This window comes from Sminthopsis crassicaudata, chromosome 5, assembly GCF_048593235.1.
Source record: "Sminthopsis crassicaudata isolate SCR6 chromosome 5, ASM4859323v1, whole genome shotgun sequence".
NCBI classification, from domain to species: domain Eukaryota; kingdom Metazoa; phylum Chordata; class Mammalia; order Dasyuromorphia; family Dasyuridae; genus Sminthopsis; species Sminthopsis crassicaudata.
The window spans coordinates 287,255,821-287,279,258 of NC_133621.1; the positions used below are offsets into that span (position 1 = coordinate 287,255,821).

Here is a 23,438-nt window from a genome sequence, read left to right on the forward strand (position 1 = left end):
AGGTACCTTGAAAGTGGGTCCGGGCTGTTTTTTGCTGTTTTTCAGGGGCAGTCTTGTGTCAATTTGTCATACTATAAACTTGCGTGATGAATATTTCCTGGTATGTTTCCAGTGGTAACTTACAAGCTGTGGAACTGGGCTTGCCTTGTGGTTTGTGTTTTGGTTGACTTGGCTCATGGAGTAATAAAAATTTAGGGTATTTTACTTGGAGAAAGAGAGAACTTTTGAATAAACAAATAATTGAGAGTTGGGGTATTGTTATTGTGAAAGAAAAAGAATGGTTTGGGCAACAGTATTGTACGTAAGTTATATTATTATTGTCGTGAAAGATACATTTGGAGAGGAAAAAATGGTTGTTAGAAGAAAAAGTTGTTTGATTTATTATCTTCAGAAATATAAAAATAGAAGGTACTTCACAGGGTTGTTGGAGAAAGGGAAAAGCTTTTTAGAAGTACAAAGGTAAGATGGTATTGGTTTGTTTTGAAAGAAGCATAGGAATGACTTGGGCAACAGTATTTGTAAATGTTGTTGCTGTTAAAAATACATTTGTACGAACAAGGTGGTAATAGTCAAGACACAAATGTTAGTGGGAGAGAGGAAAAAATTGTGTTGGAGGAATGTATCTGCTGTAATTATTTATGTACTGAAGACATTGTTTCTGTTCCCCACTCTAGAATCCTAGTCTAAATTGAGCAAGTGATTTTTATTAGGGTATACACCTACTTATACTATATAGCTAAAGATATTGTTTGTTGTTATCTTGACTCTTAGTGACCCAATGGACCAGAGCATACCAGTCCCTTCTGTCCTCTCCTATCTCCCCAGTCTGTCCAAGGTCTTGTTTTCTTCCATCATATTATCTCCTTATTTCATAGCTAAAGATAAACGTGTCCAAAAAGACCAAATGAAACTCATGTGGATGTATTACAATGAGATAACATGTTAAATGCTTTGTAAATGGGGGCAGCTAGGTGGCACGGTGGATAGAGCACCAGCCCTGAATTCAGGAAGACCTGAGTGAGACACTTAACACTTCCTAGCTGTGTGACCCTGGACAAGTCACTTAACCCCAGCCTCAGGGGGGGAAAATACTTTGTAAACCTTAAAGTGCTAAGTAAACATTTACTTTTATTAGATATTATTTTACTTTGTGCATTTAAAGAGATTTGTTGATCAAATCCTATTTTAAAATGCATTCGATGAGGGTAGATATTTTTATGAGTGTAATTTGTAAGTTCAAGGTTTTCATAAAGCATGAAGATGCTATACAATAGCCACTGATCTAATTTTAGAGTTAGAATAGATTTTTGAGTTCTTTAATTCAACCTCATACTCAAAGATTTTCCCCCACCCTATCTAGATCCAGATAGTAATCATTCCCCACGGCTGTACTCTCCTGGACTTGTCATGTTCCCCTCAACTTTATCTTAACAAGATTACATGAACCCTGAAACTCCTTTGTGCCTTAGACCTTTTCTTAGGAAAAAGATGGGAGGACTTCATAATAGTATTTTAAGTAGAGGGTATGATCTGAACCTGTGCTGAGGCTTTATGGACTCTGGAGCTTGGAAGTGATCCCTTCTGAAGTCTGGTATAGAAGGGTTTGTTATTTAGCTTACAAGTTGGATTGGACCATCCATTAGTGAGATTGAGTGAAGGAATCTGTAGTAAGTCTAAGGGACATAATGGCAAACTTTTCTATTGTCATGAACTTCTTGAAGTCCATGCCATGGAGGCCAGGGACCAATGGAGAGATAATGTGAAATTATTTATTATTCCTGTTTTCTTGCTGTGTGAATTTGGACTCACTTAAGGGCCTCACTTTGCTCTATAGTGAAATGGATCTCTTGAGATCCTTTTCAGTTCTTATTACAATGTATATCTAGTCATTTCTTCAATATTTAAACAGTCTGAAATAGAGGGTGGGATGGAGTGCCAGGAGCTGGAAACCAATTTTGAAGATTTCACAACTTTGGAGGGATAAATAGAAGCTGAGCAGGAAGATATTTTTATCATTGGTGGCACTGATGTATGTGTTGTGCTTCCCATGATTTACAGAGAGTTATATCACAAAGAACTTCTTTTCTAGAATATTCATTCCATAGAAATATGTGTGCTTATGTGCCATCAGTACATCATAATAGCATTGCATTAGTGGATTGAATATTCTGCTTGAAGGACAGAGATCCAGATCTTGCTCGTGACACTAGATGTATAGCAACCCCTTATCTATTAAGTCCATTTCGGTGGAGGGAGTTATATCCTGGAAGTTTTTCCTGTTTGAGAATGTAAGCTCCTTGAATGAGGGAAATGTTTTTCATCTTTATCTTTGAATCTCTAGTGCCTCCCATATAAGATACCTAATATTTTCATTTTCTTTTCTCTCTCTCTCCCTTCCCCCCCCCCCCTTTTCTGAAGCAGTTGGGGTTAAGTGACTTGCCTAGGGTCACACAGCTAGGAACTGTTAAGTGTCTGAGGTCATATTTGAACTCAGGTCCTCCTGACTTAAGGGCTGTTGCTCTATCCACTGCGCCACCTAGCTGCCTCCCAATAAATCATTTTCAAATAAACACTTGAAAAAGTTATAGATGCTTCATCACTCTGCTGATATCTATTATATTCATCATTCAAGAATTGCTAGCCATTGAATTTAAACTCTGTATATTCACTTCAACAGATGCTAATTAGTATCTTATAGACAGTTGGGAATAGTTGGAAAAATGTGTTCCCTCAGGGAACTGTGCAGGAATAATTATAATTCTTTAATATGATGATTGCATAGAAGAGATATAGCATTTGTTTCTAACTTGGGCGATAAGGGAAGACTTCATGGAGACGGTGGAATCTAAACTAAATCTTGTAAGCAGATTTGAACTTGGGCCTCATCAGCATTCCCAGAAATGGGTAGAGCAGAAGGGAGTAGGCAGTGGTTAATGTAGATATGGATGTGGAAGAGAACAGGATAAAATTAGGAAAGTACAATTCAGTTTGATTGTTATGTATAATATGTGAAGGGGGTCCACATGAAAGAGGTTGAATGGAATGAGTTAATTGTGGGATCGCTTCCTAAGTCTGAAAGGATTTTACCGATCAGGAAATTGAAGTCTAGAGAGGTAAGATGACTTTCAGGTCTTCAGGAAGAGTTAGGACTCAAAGGCTAGCCTCTGATTCTGAGTTTTGTTTTTGTTTTTGTTTTTATTGATGCCTTTTGATTTTGATGATAAAAATATTTTCCCTTATTGCCCTACCTGCACTCTTTCCTTGTCACATAGTTTTATTGTGTGTTTATTTGGCTTAATCTTCTATCTGATAGAATTTCCAATATTTGCTTCTATAATGAATCTCTACTGAAAGAATGGAAAAGTGTTTTATTATCTAATTCCTACATCCTTCATTGGACGTTTTCTTTAATTAGTATTTAGCTGTTGTTTGTAGTGATCTAATTTATGATATTGTGTATTCTCAGTAACATTACTTTCTTGGGTTTCCTTTCTTCATTGATTCCTATGTACAATATTCCATATATTTCTGAATTAATATATTTTTTGTGTATAATAAAATTCAATTACATGCATATATCATAATTTGTTTAGACTAGGAAGAAACTGATGAATACATAATTATTTTTTTTTAACTTTTCTACAAAAAGTGCTGCTTAAAATATTGGGTATATTTATGGGCTTTCTCTCTTTGACCTGTTGGAGGTGTATGCCCAGTAGCTAGTTTGCAAATTAATAACTTCTCTCAACAACTGCAAATTGTTTTCTTGATTGAGAGGATCACAGCTACTTCAGCAATACATTAATGTTACTGTCTTTGTATAACCCAACTAACACCAAGTATTTTTATATATATCTTTTGCTTTTATATCTTTTATATCTTTGCTAATCAACTGGATATAAATTGAAACTTGAGTCTTGTTTTGGGTTGCATTTCTCTTATTAATGATTTAAAATAAATTTTCATGTTTTATGGATCTTTAAAAAAAAAATCAGTTCCTTTGACAATATATTATGTAGGTGTTTACATGCCATTTTTCTCTGGTTTTGGGATACCATACTTTTATATGCTTCCCATCATAACAGTTCTTCCAGACATGGAGTAGAAAGTCCTATTGTGGGGAACCTTTCATCCCAGGCAAAGTTTTGGATTTTATCTTATAGATTTTGTGGAATTATAGAAAGTTTTTGAAATAAGAGTGATATGAGTTGATTTGCAGTACTTTCAAGTTTTTAAAATTACTTTTCATTTACTATTTTATTTATTTTCAAATCTAGTAAAGCAGATACTACAGATATTATTATCCCCATTTTACAAATGAATAACCAAGAACTAAAAAGATAAAGTGATGTGTAGAGTAGTGAAGTGCTGGACTTGGAGTCTGAAAGACCCACCATCTAATCCCACCTCAGATACTGTCACTTAACATTATGGAGTCTTAGTTTCTTCACTGTAAAATTAAGGTGTAGGACTCATGAACTTAAAGTTCTTAAAAGTTCTTAAAGTTCTTGCAGTTCTAAAGCTGTGGTCCTATGATTTCCCTGAGTTACAGAGTGAGGAAGAATCAGAAGTTGAATTTGAATGGAGATCCTACTGGTATAGACACCCAGCACTATTAACTCTACCATGAATTTCTCAGAGTAGGAAGATGACTGTTAGTTAAATGGGAATATGGGTTAGAAGAGACCTTAAAGATTAGGAAACTAGTTGGAATGCAAATAAAATACCTGAGTAGTGAGTGAGAATTTAGGGACTTGGGAAGCCTAAATGCAGAAAAACATTTCCGTTCAATTTTAGTTGAATTTGAAATTAAAACTTTTTCCAGAAATGATGCCATTGTTATTAAAGATAATGGACTTTTTTTCTGATCTATTTTTCTGAGGATATCCAAGGAAAAATTAAATGTAATTCTGGATGTTCTGTATCTGTTTACTAAATTTTTTTTGTTTTTCTTTTATGAGTTCAAATAACTGTAATATAATGGGAATTACTATTTTCCTGTAGAGGTGACTATAGTAACTAAGTTATCAAGTGGTTAAGGTGTTGATTGTGGTGGTAAATGTTTACATTTGGTGGAATTCCAAATAATGGTGTTCATAAATGCTATTTCAAAGATATTTCATTTTATTAGTATGGAAGATATTCATCCACCTCTTGATCTCTGCTTAAGTAGATTTAACTGCAGAATCCTTCTCTTGGTAGTCAATTCTCAGGTATTATTTCTTCACATTTAGTCCTGTCTTCAGATTTTTTTTTAATTGCTAAATTTAATCAGTAATACATATGATTATTTTCACTGAAGACAGTTGAACAGAACAGTATAAAGCAATGATTAGAATTGGGACACATCCTCATATTAAAGTTTTCTGTTTGTTGAAAGAAAGGAAAGATGTGAAGTAGCCAGGTGGTGCAGTAAATAGAGTACTGACTTTAGAGATAAGATCCACTTGGAAAACCTGAGTTCAATTGTGGCCTCAGACCCTTACTAGTTGTGTGGTCCTTGGCAAGTCATTTAACCCTGATTACTCAAAAAAAAAAAAAAAAAAAAAAAAAAAGGAAGAAATTTTTTTAAAAAAATTTTTTGGAAGGAAGTTTTTAACAAGCAAGTAGCAATGTATTCATCCTTTGTATTTGTAGTATTTAAAGTAGTACACTTAAATTCTTAACTTACTGAGTTTTATTGTCTTATTTTTCACTTTGCATAGTTGTAGATAAGTATTTTTTTTTTTTTTGGCTCAGCTTTATTTTGCATATTGTCCCATATTTCTTTGAATTCCTTATGTTCAGTGTTCCTTATCAGCATAAAGCAGTATTTTTGCGTCTGTTCCTGAAGATGTTCAGTTTAGTATAGGTCTAGGGAAAGCTTCCTCTTTAAGAATCCATGTTCATTTCTGTCACCATAAACTCTAGGTATAGAACTTTAGTGGAAAACTTACAGGTATTACTTTTTGAGCAGTTGACACCCTGAAGATATTGACCAAAAGTGATCTACCTAAGAATTGAAAATGATAGCACTTTCCTGGTTTTGAATTTTTTCATAAGAAATAATCTTATAATTATAGATTTAGCTATAGAAAGAATCTTGGAAATTATCTTGTCCAATCACTTAATTTTATAATTGAAGAAACTGAAATCCAGAGATCATACTGGTAAATTTCAGAACTGAAATTTTAATCTAAATTCTCTGATTCCAGATCCATATATCTTGTTAAATATATAGGCATTCAGTAATTTACTCCTAAATAGGCGTTTTTTGAAATAGATATCCATTAACATATAAATATTTGATAGGGATTTGTTATTATCCCACTTCTTTGGTAAAGTGTTCCAAATTTATTCTTGCCCATACTAGTTTTATGCATCTCTGAACTTATACCATTTATTTTCTGTAATGTTTATTTTGGCACTTTCCAAATACTAAATTGTTACATCTCTTAGGTTGATGTTTTGCTTAGTTTTTCACATGTATCTTACCTCCTCTCCCTGAGACTGTAAGCTTGAAGATAAGAACTGAGGGCTGTGCTTCTTTATGTTTGTCTATTTATATCTAATATTCTACTCAGAACCTAGTACTTAGTAGTAGTATATATAGTAATAGTAAATATTTGATTTTATTGAGGAAATTCTAGTTATTTGTTGTAAGTTATAACATCTTTTAAAGTCAAAGCTTATGCTATATTTATATTCCCTTGTGCTATATCTTATCATTCAATTTAGTAGGCAGTTTATTAAATGCCTAAATGACACTGTGATAAGTCCTCTGGATACACAGACAAAATCAAAAAAGCACCCATCCTCAGGGAGCTTCTTTGGGAGTCAGGCAAGTGGGGGTGCAGTGGTAGAAGGCATTGGATCATTTAATAATTAAGTATAAGAGGTGGTACTTAAGCTACGTTAATTGAGAAAGATCCAGCAGAAGTGATGGAAGACTATGACTGAAATGTATTGGGAAACATAGAATAGAGGTAGGACTTTGTGATTTCATTGGTAACTCCAGCTGAGGAGATTCCTTAATCATTGTGGGAGCCTCAGAGACGTTCTGGGGCCTTGAAGTACACATGGCCAGTCTGAGTCAATGTTACAACTTAAACCCAAGTTTTTGTCCCTTGGAGCTACTTTGTTTCTTTTCTGCTGGAAAATTTAATTTCCTTAAAATCTCTAGTATGCTAGTACATTACTTCCAAAGATGAAATATTTCAGAATGTTTTATAGACTCCTTTACTCAAGTCTCAAAAATATATTACATGTGTAGTAGGATTACACAATTTTGACAGAAATGCTTGCCAAAAATGGGTTCCTGTTTTTAAAATGAGGATTCATTTGACTTGTATTTAAAATCAAATGAGTATCACTCTGAGTTTCAGTCCAAAATTTTTATTTGAACAATTTTCAAAAGCAAAAACTGTATTAGATTAGCATGTTGAGGTTGAGGGCATGCACTATCTTTTGTATCCCTAGCACTTAATATAGTAGCTGCTACATAGTATGCACTTAACAAATATTTATTGTTGGATTGCTATTCTTTGGCAACAGATATTTAAAATCAAATTAATATCATTTTCAATTTCAGTCCAAAAATTTTATTTTAGCAATATTTGAAAATAAAATTATTATTTTGTGGAGGAATTGTGAGCAGCTTGGTACCTTGACTATCTCAGTTCATAACCTGTCATTAATTTAGTCTTTAAGACTTTCTAGGCAAAAAAAAAAAAAAAAAAAAACCAAAAAACCGAAGTGACTTGCCTACTGTCATCTAAGCTAGTGTCAGAGACTGAATTTGAACTTAGGATTTTGTGTATCTGATTGTAATCTATGTCTACCATATCATACTACCTCTTGTTTTACATAAATGAATGCTTAAAATTTTATGTTAGTAGAAAAAACATTTTAACTTAAATGTTGTCAAGATTTCAGTATTTAGTCTCTGCCATTCTTCTAGTCTTTAACATCTGCTACTGTCCAGATGTAGGAAATGTAAAAGTAATATGAAATAATACTGTCAGACAAATTTTAATATCCTCTTTTTTTTTTTATTTGTGTTGCAGAATAGCATTACCACTTATCTATAATTCAACTTATTATTATATTATTATATATTTTTAACTATTTAAACCTCATTGCATTTTCATAACTAGTTTTTAACTGCCTTATGTTTTCTAGAAATTGTGGTAAAAGAATTGGAAGTAAAAACAGAAATGAAACCTTCAAGCTGATTTCAAGGAGTTGCCAGCCTATATTGCATGGAGGGCACCGATGATGTTTTGTTTTGTTTTTTTTTGTAAAAAGAATTAAGTTAAAGAAACAGAACACTCTGTATTTTCTCAGTTAAGCATATGACTTAACCAAATTATTTTTAAGCTACCTCTTAGGGCTATGGAAAGGAAAGACTGAAAGATTTCATAAGGTGGGCTTGTTCCCTTTCATTGGGTCACATGATACTTCACACCCTACTTTGGCCACTTTCCTAGTGCTATGATCTCAACATTTTAAAGCTGCATATTTGTGTATAGAGTCAATGTAGTATGGAGAGAAGATCAGTAAGTAATTCTTCCTTTGATGTTTATTGACTCTAAATAGGAAAGTCAATTAACCTTCCCAGTTTTTTTATCTGTCAAATAAGGGGGTTGACTTGATGGTCTTGGAGGTCCCTTCCAGCTCCAAATCTATGGCTCAGAGGAATTTTGTATTCACATTTCAATGAAGATATGGTATGCTGTCCAGAAACAGTTTAATTGAAAACCTTTTCCTTCCTTCTCATCTTCATAGAGGATAAGATGGTAACTTGTTTGCCTTTTTGAAAACAAGACTTTTTGTCATGTTTCTAACCATTTGGCATCACATTTTATAGTTATCTTGAAAAAAATTCCTCTGTCTTTAAAATTGTTTTGCTTTAAATAGATTTCTTTTATATTTATTTGACCAAGATCATGAGACAAAGTAGAATAATATTAAAAGTTTGTCAAAAGAATCTGGAAATTTTAGTGCGTGTTGGGTCAGCATTGTGATATGGCATCCAAAACAATGAATCCAGTCTTTTTTTTTTTTTTTTTTTTTAATTTTGCTTTTCCAAACACATGCAAAGATAGTTTTTAGCATTCATCTTTGCAAAACTTTGTTCCAAATTTTTCTCCATCCCTTCTTCCTCCTTCAAGAGGAGCAAGCAAAATGATATGGGTTATTTTTCTTCTAAAGAAGAAGAATATGCTATTCTTCTAAACATATTTCCATGTTCATTTATTCTGTGCAAGGAAAATCAGATCAAAAGGGAAAAAAGTTAAGCAAACCACAACAAAAAGATGAAAATACTATGCTTTGAAATGTGTTTAGTCTCTATAGTTCTCTTTCTGGATACAAATAGCACTTGGCATCACAAGTCTATTGGAATTGGCCCGAATCCCCTCATTTTTGAAGAGAAGCACATCCATCACAGTTGATCATCACATAATCTTGTTGTTGCTGTGTACAATGTTCTCTTGATTCTGCTCACTTCATTCAGTAGCAGTTCACGTAAGTCTTCCCAGACTTTTCTGGTCGGCCTTAAAAAAAAAAAACCAATTAATATTCCATTAACATTCATAAATCATAACTTATTTGACCATTCCCCAACTGAGAGGAATCCACTCAATTTCCAGTTCGTTGCCACTACAAAAAGGACTGCCACAAACATTTTTGCATATGTAGTCCTTTCCCCTTTTTTATGACCTTTTTGGTGCTGCTGGACCAAGGGTATGCTCAATTTTATAGTCCCTTGGCCATAGTGCCCAAATTACTCTCCAGATCATTTCACAACTCCACCAACAATGTCTGTCCAACAAATCCAGTCTTGAGCTACTTTAGGTCAGTTAGGTCTGCAGAAATCAAGGCAGGAGCTCTCTAAAAAGTCTGCCTTGATCAGAACCCATAGAGAATATCGTTTTCATTTTTGTACATCATTATTTGAAGTGGACATAGATAAAAGAGAATCTAGAGCAGAGCAGACAGGATAGATAGATAGATAAGGATCTCTGACTTCCAACATATGAAGTTTACTTGAAAGAATTTGGTAAGGTTAGGCAGGAGAAGACTTAAGGAGTTTGAGAGCTTCTTATAAGTGCTTGAAGGACTCTCATGTAAAAGAGGCATTAGAATTTGTTTTTATTTACCTTCATGGACAAAAGCAGAAATTGATGGCAGTTGCAGAGAGGCAGATTTTAGGAAAAAATTTTAAAAATCCAACAAACAAACAACAGCAGCAAAAAAACCCAACTCTTAACAGAGCTCTCTCTACACAAACCAAATGAGCTATCCTAGGTGGTACTGGTTTCCCTAGATTGGCAGTCTTTGGGCAGAGACAAATTATCATCAGGTATGTTATAGTGGATAATCCTTTTGAGACATATGTTGGACTAGATAACCCGTAAAATTTAAGTGATTCTTGATTGTGCCCTTCTTATTGGGCTTTTTTTTTTTTTTTTTTTTTGGAAGGCAACTGGGCCTAACTGACTTGTTCAGGATCATGATCGAAGCTAGCAATTAAGTATTAGAGATCAAATTAGAGAACTCATGCCCTTCTGTCTTCAGAGCTGGAGCCACTGTGCCATCTAACTCTCCCAACTTTCCCCTTTTTAGATTCTTTGGGATGAAATGTATTCATTTGTTATCAAGAAAAAAATAAATATATATAGAAATATTGGCAAATTTATACTTGCCCTTCCAACTTATGGTAAAAATACTTTTAGCATGATAAAGTTCTTTTCATTTTACCTTATTTTTCAATTAATAAGTATTTGTTTCCTCTCCCACTTCCTTTCTCCCAATATAAAAGAAAAAAAATAGTTCTTGTAATACATATGCAAAGATAAGTAAAACAAGTTATTGTAGCATTACCCATACCCAAAAGTAAATGTCTCTTTTTCCATCTTAAAATTTTGGGAAGATCTTAGGTTTCTGTGATTTATCTTCCTTTTCACCTTCACTATTCCAGGAAAATATTCTGCTGACTTCTCTGTTTTTCAAGCAAGTCTATACTCTAAATTTTTTTTGCCTTTCTCTGTCTTGTTCTCTCAAAAAAAAAAAAAAAAAAGTTTGTAGGCTGACATAGGATAAAGGTTCTTTACCCTGCCTCATTGTAGTGATTTCCTTTTTCTTAAACTTCTGGAAGAAATGCTGCAAATCAGTGGTACTTTGTTTTCCTGTGTGCATTTCTGATTTTTTCAAAATTGGCAACTTGTTTCAATTGTACAGTGTCTTCATGTCTTTTTCCATGATTGTCAACAGTTAAATCAGTGTTTATAGATGGTGTGAAAACTTTGTGGTCTCTGCCTCCTTTGTCCACTGCCTTCCTTTCCACTACTATTCCTGCAGAACAGAATAGCTTCAAGACCATCTGGTACTTTTCTTTGTTTCATGGGTTTGCCAAGGTCAAAAAATTCCTAACCTAGTGTCTATTGGCTTTCTCTTTCTGAGATTCTCTGGGCCTTTGATAGCAGACAGTCTGTCATTGGGGCTGTGGAGGATCATTAAATTTACTTTTTGTTCGACCAGAGGCTAGGTTTTTACTGAATGAAGTGGCAGTGGACTCTTCTTGTTACTTGTACTGAACTTGAACTTTTTAAAAATAGAGGGCTATTTTTATTTTGGTTTATGATTTAGAGGTAGAAAAGATTTGGACCTTTTTTTTTTTTTGTAAAATGGTTACTATGATATATTTCCTTTTGTGATTCATAGCATATGTTGTAAACAGAGTATAAAGTGCCAGCTGGTTTGGTCTTATTGTTTTAAAATTTAGTGTTTATGGCTTCTGTTCAGTTTTAATTTAGAGAAGTGAATCTACTTGGTTTGAAAATAAAAGATTAGAATGACTTGTAATTTTAAGAATTAGTTAGATTCTGTGATGATAGTTCATCTCTTAGTAGTTACTGGTGATGATTAAAATTTATATTTCAGAATTGCTAAGTTCTGTCCACATTCTGAAATGTAATTTTCATTTTACCTCAGTAGCAGTTTAGCTTTTGCATGGAGTTTATCTTTTCCTCTAGTATATATTCCCTTTTTATAGTTGCCTTATGTATCTGAATTAACAGCAGATATTTGTGGAGAACAACTTAAGTGTATAGTTACACTGCAGTGTTATCTAAGTACCTAGCAGAGGAATTACATTCTAGAAGTGATCGTATTAAGATACTTGTAAAAAGAAATGTTTCTGTTAAGTAGTCAAAATTTATTTTATTTGCAAATTACAGTTTAAGAATTAATAATTGTAGGTATAATTAGTTGTATTCATAAAAGTAGGAAAATTTTCAAGTTTTTACTTATTCCAAAATCAGAAATACTGAGGTCTTGCTAAAGGATGATGTTAAAAGTATTTTTAGGTAGACGTGAAAGTAAACTAGGTAAGATTCTTATAACAAAATTGAAGCATTAAGTCTTTGTGCTTTTTTGCACATTTTAAATCAATTTTTTTTCTCATACATTTTTCTTCTGGAAGCTCATCACTTAAATTTTGGAAAAATTCAGTATTTTATTTTTAGATTTTTAATAGCATTTTTGTATTATTCTCATCTCCCATGAAATTGATGGTTTTAAAGACTGAGAAAAATGAGTAAGATTTATACAATAAGAGCTTCCATGTATATGGTAACTGTCATTTTATGTAGATTCAGTAGATATATTTGATGGATAATTATAACATAGAAGAATTTTCCTGAACAGTTAGCCATCATTTCACCTCTACTAATTCTTCCTTTTCCCTCTTTAGTTTACCATGTTCCACATCTGGTAAATGAGACTTTAATTTCATCTGAACCTGCTTTTGAAGCATATAACTTCTCATGAGTGGTCTTTAAATGTTTGATACCTTTGGATTTTTACACTATATTCATTTATTGAAACCATCTCTTCTCACAAAGAAAAACAATTAAATTAAACCAGATGTAAGAATGTGCATGCGTTTAAGACACAGTACATTTAATATGTGTCCTATATCCCTCCGTCTCATTGCTTACAAGGGTGTGTTTCATCTGTATTCAATGGGATTGAGATTGGTCACAGCAATTTGTTTTTCTGTCTTTTCGTGTTAGTTGTGTAAAAATCTTTGTGAATAGTCCCCTAGTTTTGCTCATTTCTCCTTGAATCTGTTCATTCAAGTCTTTCCATGTTTCTCTGAGTTCCTCATTCTTTTTTTTTTTTTTAATTGTACAATAGTATTTCATTATATTTGCTTACTATAGCTCAGTTAATCTCCTGTTGTAGTAAAGCTATTTGTGTTGTTACAAATAGTTTGGTCTATGATTTGTCTTTGTATTTTACCTTTTTGAAATAGTATGGCCAGTAGAGATTCCCCAAAATTGAACAGTTTAGTGATTTCTCTAGCTTAATTTCAAATCATCTCTCAGAAGAATTGAACTAAATTACAGCTACAGTAATTGTATTCGTGTACCCATTTTTCCTCTGTCCCTCCAGCATTGACTCTTTGTATCATTTTTCATCCTTGCCCTGTGTCAAGTAAAACTTGTTTTGATTTACATTTCTCTTAGTGAATTAGAAGATTTTTTCCCCATACAATTGCTGATGGCTTGCCTTTTGAAAAATATTTGTTCAAATCATTTAACTACTTCTCTTTCCATGACTTTTCTATATGATCTTGATTGCAATTAAAATTTGGAAAACTTATTTTCCAGGCTTATGTTTTTACTTCCCAAGGATATGACTGGTTTCTTTTTCTTGTTATCAAACTTCTATAGTTTTTATATATGTGTATTGTATTTTAAATGAAATTAAAACCTTTGGGTGTTGAACTTTTTAAAAACATCATGGTTAAGAGAATTAAGGTTCTTATTCTTTCTTTTGCATAATGTTGAAATTTTTAAAGCATTTTTTCCCTTTTATTATATATTTAGGTAAATAGAATTGCAAAACATTGCAGCAATGGAGTCCATGCTGAATAAATTGAAGAGTACGGTTACAAAAGTAACAGCTGATGTCACCAGTGCAGTAATGGGAAATCCTGTCACCAGAGAATTTGATGTTGGTCGACATGTTGCCAGTGGTGGCAATGGGCTAGCTTGGAAGATTTTCAATGGCACAAAAAAGTCAACTAAACAGGTGAGTCTGAAGTGAAAGCTAGTGATAAAAATTATGTTCAAGATACCTATTTGTGCCTTTTGTCTTAAGAAATACTGTCAGATAAACCATATTATTTTTGTTGTTTTGATCTACTTAGTTGCAGATTTTCCATGTCATACCAACCTACAGTTTAGTTTTATTTGTCTTATAAGATAGGCAAATGTTAACAAAACTAAGATATATCTTGTAATATGAAGACTTTGTATTAGAAGAAGTGAGGTCCTGCCCTTTTGATTTATTTTTCTGATTTAATGATGTGGTGTGGCAAAATTATTTGTTGAATTTTTTATAATTAAGTATGACTTTGGCCCCACTTACTGAGAAACATTTTTCTTTCTTGAGTAAATGTAAAATTCTGTATGATTTTCTCATTTTTTTTTTTTTTGGACAGATTTTTTTATTTGTACCTTATTTGAATGTAAAAATTGTAGAGTATAAAGATTAGTATGCTTTGGGATATTTAATGAATCCATTGTTTTAAAATGAGGTTTTCATTAAAAAATTGCTTTTTTGGGTAAGCATTTCTAGCTGTTTGAGGCAGGTTTAGATTATCTTACAAAATATCAGTGGATAAGTTGTTAGAATTTTGTAGAAATGTGAGTGCTGTCACTTTTTGATAACTTTCTTAGAGGCATTGATAAGGACTAGTGTACTGTTCAAGTTAATAATTCTTGAGATATTTGTTAAATTTACATTTTATTTTTTCAAAAAATTAATTTCACTTCCTCCCCAAAAAAGAAAACCTAAACCTTCCTAACAAATGTGCACAAACTAACAAAACAAATTTCTCTTGTGTTGACCATATCTCCCAAAATAAGTTTAGATACATAATCTTAAAATATTATTAGCTAACATATTTTTACTTTCCCATAAATACAAAGCACATGGGGTAAGGTGTGGGATAGGTGACTATATTTTGCGTAGTTATCCTTTGTGACTTTTTTGCTTATGATAAAGAATGAATCACAAAAGAACAGGGAGCCAGGCTTTTGGCTAATTTAAATACAAAATTAATTTTGGTACCGGGGTAAATATTGTTATTAATATATAGGACATGATTGAAGAGTAATTGGTGGGTGACTTTTATTTTTAATGGGGAATCGTGGATTTTTTTTTGAGTGATTGTTAAAAAGCTGGTAGTATTAAAGCTATCCAAATAGTCATAATATTTTAGTTTTAGAAATTATTAGAATAATAATCTAATGTAGTTTAGGAAATAAGGAGCCATAGGTTTTCATCTCAGGCAAGTCTTTCAAGCTCATTCTGATTTATTTGTTTTAATCTGGAAAAGGAAAGGGCTTAAAAACTTTTCCATCTGTAAAGGGCTGTTTGTTAACATAGTTTATAACCCTCCCCCATTAATATTATTTTATTTTTTCCTAATTACATGTAAAAGTAGTTTTCAGCACTTTTTCATAAACTTTTGAGTTTTAAATTTTTCCCCCTCTCCAAGACAGCAAACAATTTGACATAGGTTGTACGTGTACGATTATATTAAACATATTTTCATATTAGTTCTATTGTAACAGCTTTTAATCTTTATAAATTAAATGCTATCTTTTCCTCCTCACACACCCCCCCCTCTTCCCATCTTTCAGTATCTCTGCCTAGAGGCTTCATTGTAAGTAACTTTCTTATGAGTAAAAATATTATTATATAATCAAGGAGAATTTACCTCATAGTCGATGTTTAGTTTTTAATCTTGCTTATATTTGTTTTCATCACTACGTTTTTAAATGTTTGAGGTCCAGAATCCATATTAAGAATTTATTAAAAGGACATTTAATTATTTTGTCTTTTAAAATGTCTGATGTAAGCTGTTGTCATTTTTTTGTTTTCTATCTAGCTTAATAATTATCCCATTCAAAGAAAGGCTTATTTAGCCATGGATTACATTTAAAAAAAACAAAAAAACTACTTAATTTATAAAATTATGTAAGTCTCAAAAGCGTAAAAGCACACTCACACAGGTTGTTGATTTGTTTCATCGAAAAGATAGTTGCTCCTGTGCGATATCTTGATGTAATGGATAGAAAATGACCTTGGAGTTAGAAAGACTCATGTCCACATGGTTCTTCTGATATGTGCTGGCCATGAAAGTCACCTTGGGTTGAGCCCTCTGTGCCACAGACAGCTCTTGAAGAATATAAGTTGATAAACCCAGTAATGATCTACATTGAAGTTTTTTATTTCCTCCTAATTTAATTTTAAGTTTCTTCACAAGGAATTCCTGGAACCAAAGATGATCTTAAAGATTAATTTCTAAAAAATCTCCTTCACAATTGGTTCCTGAAACACTGGTATGGTATTTGCTAGAGCTGGTGGTGGCAGAGAAATGCTGCTAAACTTAAAAATTCTTTAAAAAAAAAAAAAGGCATTTGAATGTAATTACTGCAATATATTGAGATCTGGACCTTCCCTGACTTGCAGATATTGAGTTGTGAGTGCATTATATACCAGAGGGGTCAGTCAAAGCCTGTTCCTCCACCCCATCAAATGGAATTGGGAAATGTTTAGCAAAGTCAAAATATCAAACAACAGAGATAGCATTAATTTGTGGTTTTCTCAGTCAATTTGCATTCTCTCTTTTTTTTTCCCCCCTGCTTAAGCTCCTCTATCTCTCTACCTCAGTGATTTTCATTTAGCTCATAGGCAATTAACCGAGAGGGGAGATTATCAGAGTCAGAAATATTTAGATCAGTTTGGTTTAGACACTTAAAAATTTTCTTCTCTCATTGAATGGAAAGTCAAATAGGAAGATATAGGGGAAAAAATAAGAAATAAAGAATAAGGAAAAACATGTCTGATCAGTGGTTCATCATGAAGAAACAATGAACTTCATGAAGTCTTTTACACTTTCCCTTCCCTCTTCTCCATTCAATATCATATGCATATATTGATGGCTTCTTGTTTCTATAGAAACATGTTAAATTTGACATTAATTTTGCAGTTGGATATTGAATGTTTGATGGAAAATTCTTGTCTATTTGGCCTAAGGAGACTAAAGGATTTTTTTTTTAATAGCTCCTATATTAACAATCAAATCTATTTTTTGTATAATATTGAAGTAAAATAGCCTTACAGTCTAAAATCAGTGGTCCTCAAACTTTTTAAATAGGGGGCCAGTTCACTGTCCCTCAGATTATTGGAGGGCCAGACTATAGTAAAAACAAAAGCTTACACTCTGTCTCCGCCCCTCAGCCCATTTGCCATAACCCAGCGGGCCGTGTCTGGCCCGTGGCCCTAGTTTGAGAACCCCTGGCTAAATTGATATATTGTTAACCTCACATAGCAAGTTAAATTCAAGTGCTCCCTTGTCCTGTTTTTCTTCTCCTCAAAGATGTCCCTTATTTACATAGTTTTAGAAATGGTTGACACTGATATAGGGCATCTTACCCCAAAAAAATGCAGAGCAAAAGAAAAATCAATGAAGAGAGTGAATTAAATTCTGCAGCATGTTTAAAAAGGCTAAGTAATTATTGGTGTGCTGGGTTCTTTCCAAGCTAGTTATTTCTAGCTTTTCAGCATCTTTGTTTTACTTATAGTTTTCATGTGTAGATTGGTGGGGTGGGAGGATGTGTGAGAGGAATAACTAGAAAAGATTGCATGCTGTCATTAAGATTGATTTTTCAGTCAGATGGAAAGAAGGGTGCACTTCTAAGCCCTTACATAGGAGTCATGATTTGTATGGGTTTCTTTTGATTTTTAAAAAAATCAATTTCCTCTGTTCTTCCTTATATTTGGTCATTTTTACTGAGAACATTTCATTGTGAATAAATTCATTAATAAAAGTTATAATGAATCATAGTTGTTAGGACTACAAAAACAAAATTGTGCACATAGATGATTGCAGTTGTAAACATGTTTTTTATGCAAATTCTTTATATAGAGTTAGCAGTGAACATTTTTTAAAATTTTGGAATAAATTTTTTCAATAAAAATAATTAAAAGTGGAAATGGAAATTTCTTTGATTCATTTCATTGGCATTTTCAGCTAATGATGTTAGATATGTCCTATCAGCAAAGACTACTTATTGTAAACCTCAATTGTTCTTAAATTGAAACCTAGTCTGTTTTGTATTTTTTTTTTATTTGTATAACTTTAAGAAATACAACATTTTTGTAACTTGATTTCTAGGGAATATTTAGAGAGTTAAATAATGACTTAGAGTTATGACTTTTTCTTTGAGAATAGGAGTTCGAATATATTTCATTTTTGTTGAAATGAAATATATTCAAAGAACTGTCTTGCCTGTCTTTGTTTTTCCAGTGACTAGCACAGGGCCTGGTACAGAGAAAGCTTTTAATTTAAAGTAAATTTATTAGTTGATCAATAGTAAATTAGGCTAGGAACACATATTTTAGTTACAGCAATGTCACAAATTCATTTATTAATATAGCATATACTTTTTTAGTCTGGGATTAAAATTGGACTGGGATTATAAACTATAGTAGCCTAACATTTTCCAGCAGTTTTTTGTTTGTTTGTTTAAACAAATTATGTTTTTAGATTTTTCCTTATCTCAAATGAGCATTCACTGTGAAAAAAGCTTTAGCCTTCCAACTTGTTTTAAAAACTCTATTTAGGTTTATCTAGACAAGTGATTTCTTTACATTAATTTTTTTCAATGAATTATAAGTCTTTTTCTCTCTCCTTTTCCCCATTGGGAATAAAAAAAAAGAAAAATTATAATTTTTATAATATGCTTAGTCAAGCAAAACAAATTTCTGTTTTGGCTATACATACATATATATATGTATACATATATACATATATATACACACACATATATATGCATATACACACATGTATATATTTGTGTATGTACACAAATGCATTTAGTACATATATATCTCATGTAAATGTGTGTGGCCATATGCACGTATATAAAGACAGAAGTATATAATATGTGTGCACATATGTGCATATATATAAAAATATAAAAAAGACACATAGATTTATATAATTCTGCTCTGTGTCACAGCAACATAGCATATGTCATCATGATCAGTGATCAATAGGAATTGTGTTGGTTCTTGTGCTCAAAGTCCTTAAGACTGTTAAAGTTGTATGTATGGTATTGTTAATATATAAATTGATCTGATTCTTTTCATTACAGTCTGCATCAATTTACACAAATATTCTTGGGTATCTCTGAAATGGTCTTTTTGTACATTCTTATAATATAGTATTATTCTATTTTATTCATTTACCCTAATTTGTGCGGCCATTTTTCTAGTACTCCTTCACTTCTTAGTTTTTTGCCACCACAAAAAAAGCTTTTATATTTTTTTACAGGTGGATTCTTTTCTTAGTCACTTTGGAGGATAGACTTAGTAGTTGTATTGTACATTTTTTGGAAACTTTTTGGGTTAGTGCCAAATTGCTTTCTAAAAAAGCCGGTCTAATTCACAGCTCTACTGTAGAGGTATTAATATGTATGTATTTGAACAGTCCCTCCAAAAATTTTTTTTTTAAATCAGCTTTGCCAATATGAGTATGAGTAGGCAAATTATGCAAGCTTGTAGAGAGAAGGATGTTTTTGGTTGTATTTGCAGTTTGTATGTGTGTGTACACAAAAATTCAGATGCAGTTTGGAAATATTTGTTTTATAGTTCCAGCTTCTGATGTGAACTTGAACAGGCAACTTTACTTTACTTTTCTATACCCCATTTTCAAATGGGTATTTTATTATCCTAATAAAAAAATATTAGAGATAGGGATAGGACTGGAACTCTGATTTCATTGATTATTGAGGAGTCCTCAAATGAGGAATTCCTTCCAATTGTACAAGATGACACCTCCTCTCCCAAACTGTCAAACATCTGCATTGTAAACCTGATATTTCAGAGTTTACACTGAATCAAAGAAAGCCCAGTCACCCACTTGGAAGAGTGTAAATTGTAAAGAACCAGTGAAATATTTTGAGATCATAACATTATGTAAACAGGGGAGGAATGGGTATTAACCTCAGAATTCCAGTGCTACCTCTGACACATACCCTCATGGCTGTTGTGTAATTGGGATCAAATCACCTACTGCTCTTTTTGCCCCAGACAACTCTGTAAGATAGTATTGATGGAGAGAGTGCCCACATTTGGAGTTTTCTATACCAATGAAATCAGTTTTGAATTCCTCATCCAATAAAGTCACTTTTAAGTTGTTTTATACCATTAGATTTCACTTTTGCTGCTTTTCATGTACTACTAAGTATCTGAGGCCAGATTTGAACTTAGGAAGATGAGTCTCCTGGATTCCAGGCTAAGCATTGACACTAACTGTCTTTATAGTGCTTCTCTCTCCCCCTCTCTCTCCTCTCTCAAAAATTGTTTATTATAAATTACCAAAACTTAAAAGTTAGTCTGTTACATGTCTATTTTTGGAGTTGACCTTTTTGTTTCTCTTAGGAAAAAAAGAAGTACTTCAAAGTAATTCTGATAGGCACATCAGTTCCTATTACTGTGATTGTTTTTAGGGATTTTATAGCCCTCTGTAATATAATCCATCTTGTTCAATATGATAATTATGGGTATTCATTGGAAAAATTGTTCTGCAATAAGCATTTGATTGCAAATCATGTTTTATATACGATATCACATGTAGAATTGGACATAGTCTCCACCATATGGCAGAATCCAAATTCTTTTCTCAAGTGTTCCTGTGTTTGTGGGTGTTGCCTTGCTAATATTGTTTAATGAACTACACACATTAAATGTATTATACTTTTTTTTTGGTATTAAAGGAAAACATTCTGTAAATCATAATAATAATGTGTTGAAGCAAAGCAGTTAAGTCAGAAATGGCCAGTTTTGATACTATCCATGTAAACTATTTCTAGTAATATTAAGGTATGTTGCAGAATTGTTTGAAAAGAGATTAACTGAGTTGCTTTGTCACTTGACTGGTATCTGATTATAGGTCTTGAATATGTGTTTTATTAATGTTGTGCCTAATTGTCTTGTCCACTGTACCATGTTGCCTCATGGGGTACCAACAGCTTACTAATTACAAATAAGTAAAGTTTCCTAGCCAGACGTTTCAAACTTATGGTTGGTTGATTACCTGCCACTTTTAAAGTATAACTAATTTTCTAGGAAAGAATTCTATTAGGTTTTGAAAAATATTTCTGATGGTAATTTAAAAAGACAAGTTTGTTGAAATATAACAAGTAGATGTGGAATCAGAAGAGCTAGGTTCAGTTTAATTGAACTTTCTAGCTGTGGGTCTTTTGGAGATGTAATTTTTCTCAGTATCTCATGTTCCTCATCTGTAAAACAGGTATAATAGTTACCTCACAAGGTTGTCATGAAGAAAGTGTTATCCAAATCTGTAGGGCAATCTAATTGTCTTGTCTATAGCTATCTCTGCCATTGTTAATATATTAAGTAAATAGGAGGGGAAGAAGGAAGGAGAGGGGGGAGAAGGGAGAGAGATTGAGATTTTTTAAAAGGGGGATTAAAAGAGTACATTTCAGACATAGGAGACAGATTGCAAGGGGCAGAGAGACAGATAATAGGGATTTGTTTTGAAATGTGGACTAATCCAGTTATTTATCTACTCTGTTTGAAATGCACTCTTTTATCTCCTCTGCCTCTTGCAATGTCTGGCTTCCTTTAGGACTCATTTTAGATCTTCTCATTTGGGAAATTTTCTTTAATGTCCCCTTAATTATTTTGTTTCTTTAAGAAAATCTCTCTTAAGCCAGGAATGAAGGCCTAGTTCAATATTAGGAAAACTATTAGCATAATTAACTATATCAATAACTAAACTAGCAAAAATCATATGATTATCTCAATAGATGCAGAAAAAGCATTTGATAAAATCCAATACCCATTCCTATTAAAAACACTAGAGAGTATAGGTATAAATGGAGTTTTTCTCAAAATGATCAGTAACATCTATTTAAAACCATGAGCAAACATCATATGTAATAGGGACAAACTAGAACCATTATCACTAAGATCAGGAGTGAAACAAGGCTGCCCACTATTACTATTACTACTTAACATTGTTTTAGAAATGTTGGCTTTAACAAAAAGAGAAGGAAAATAGATTAAAGGAATTAGAATAGGTAATGGGGAAACCAAAGGGGTTATCAAACTGTGCATATCCTTTGATCCAGCAGTGTTTCGACTGAGCTTATATCCCAAAGAGATCTTAAAGAAGGGAAAGGGACCCATGTGCAAAAATGTTCGTGGCAACCCTTTTTGTAGTGGCAAGAAACTGGAAACTGAGTGGATGCCCATCAATTGGAGAATGGCTGAATAAGTTATGGTTTAATGAATGTTATGGAATATTATTGTTCTATAAGAAATGATCGACAGGATGATTTCAGAGAGTCCTGGAGAGACTTTACATGAACTGATGCTAAATGAAATGAGCAGAACGAGGAGATCATTGTACACAGCAACAGCAAGATTACAAAATGATCAATTTTGATGGATGTAGATCTTTTCAACAAAGAGACGATTCAGGCTAGTTCTAATGATCTTATGAGGAGAGCCATCTGCACCCAGAGAGAGAGGACTGTGGGAGCTGAGTGTGGATCACAACATAGCATTTTCACTTCTTTTGTTGTTGTTTGCTTGAATTTTATTTTCTTTCTCATTTTTTTCCTTTTTAATTTGAATTTTCTCATGTAGCAAGATAATCATAAATATGTATGCCTATATTTGAATATATATCTTTTTACCATGTTTAACATATATATATATATATATATATATATATATATATATATATATATATATATATATATATATATATATGGGATTACTTACCATCTAGGGGAGGGTGTGGGGAAAGAAAAGGAATTGTAACACGAGGATTTACAAAGGTCACTGTTGAAAAATTATCATTGCATATGTCTTGAAAATAAAAAAGCTTCAGTGAAAAAAAAGACAAAAAAAAGTAAACTGCTCCCCTCCCAAAAAATCTCTCTGTATATATCTCTCCTCCCCCTCTTCTTCTCCCCCCCCACCATACACACACACTCACATACACACACACCCTTCTATCTCTACATGGGATATTTTCTTTCACTTTATCATCATCCAACCCCCTATAGAGAATGCAAGTCTCTAGAAATCCTGGATAATTGTCATTTTTATCTTTAAACTCCTAGTACCTGGCATTTAGTAAAAATTTCTGAAATTGAGTTGTTGGGTTGAAAAGACTGATTGCTGGTATATTTAGTTTTGAGATTAAGGTATAGATACTATTATCTAAAGAATGTCAAATTGGATGGAGGGGGCAGGTATGATGTAGCATTGATTATAGGTAGATAGTTTTGATTTAACATGCTGTGGCTTTTTTGTTTGTTTAGATTTTTGGA

The 23,438-nt window shown here is 32.6% G+C and overlaps 1 protein-coding gene across 1 annotated transcript in view; it reads left to right on the forward strand.

The window, feature by feature from the left end:
- SCYL2 (SCY1 like pseudokinase 2) overlaps positions 1-23,438 on the forward strand; it is a 61,130-nt gene that overhangs the window by 1,101 nt on the left and 36,591 nt on the right. Inside the window, exon 2 of the mRNA XM_074271340.1 lies at positions 13,878-14,082. Within this exon, the coding sequence (XP_074127441.1) occupies positions 13,906-14,082 (177 nt within the window). The 5' untranslated portion in view covers positions 13,878-13,905. The remainder of the gene's footprint in view (positions 1-13,877; positions 14,083-23,438) is intronic.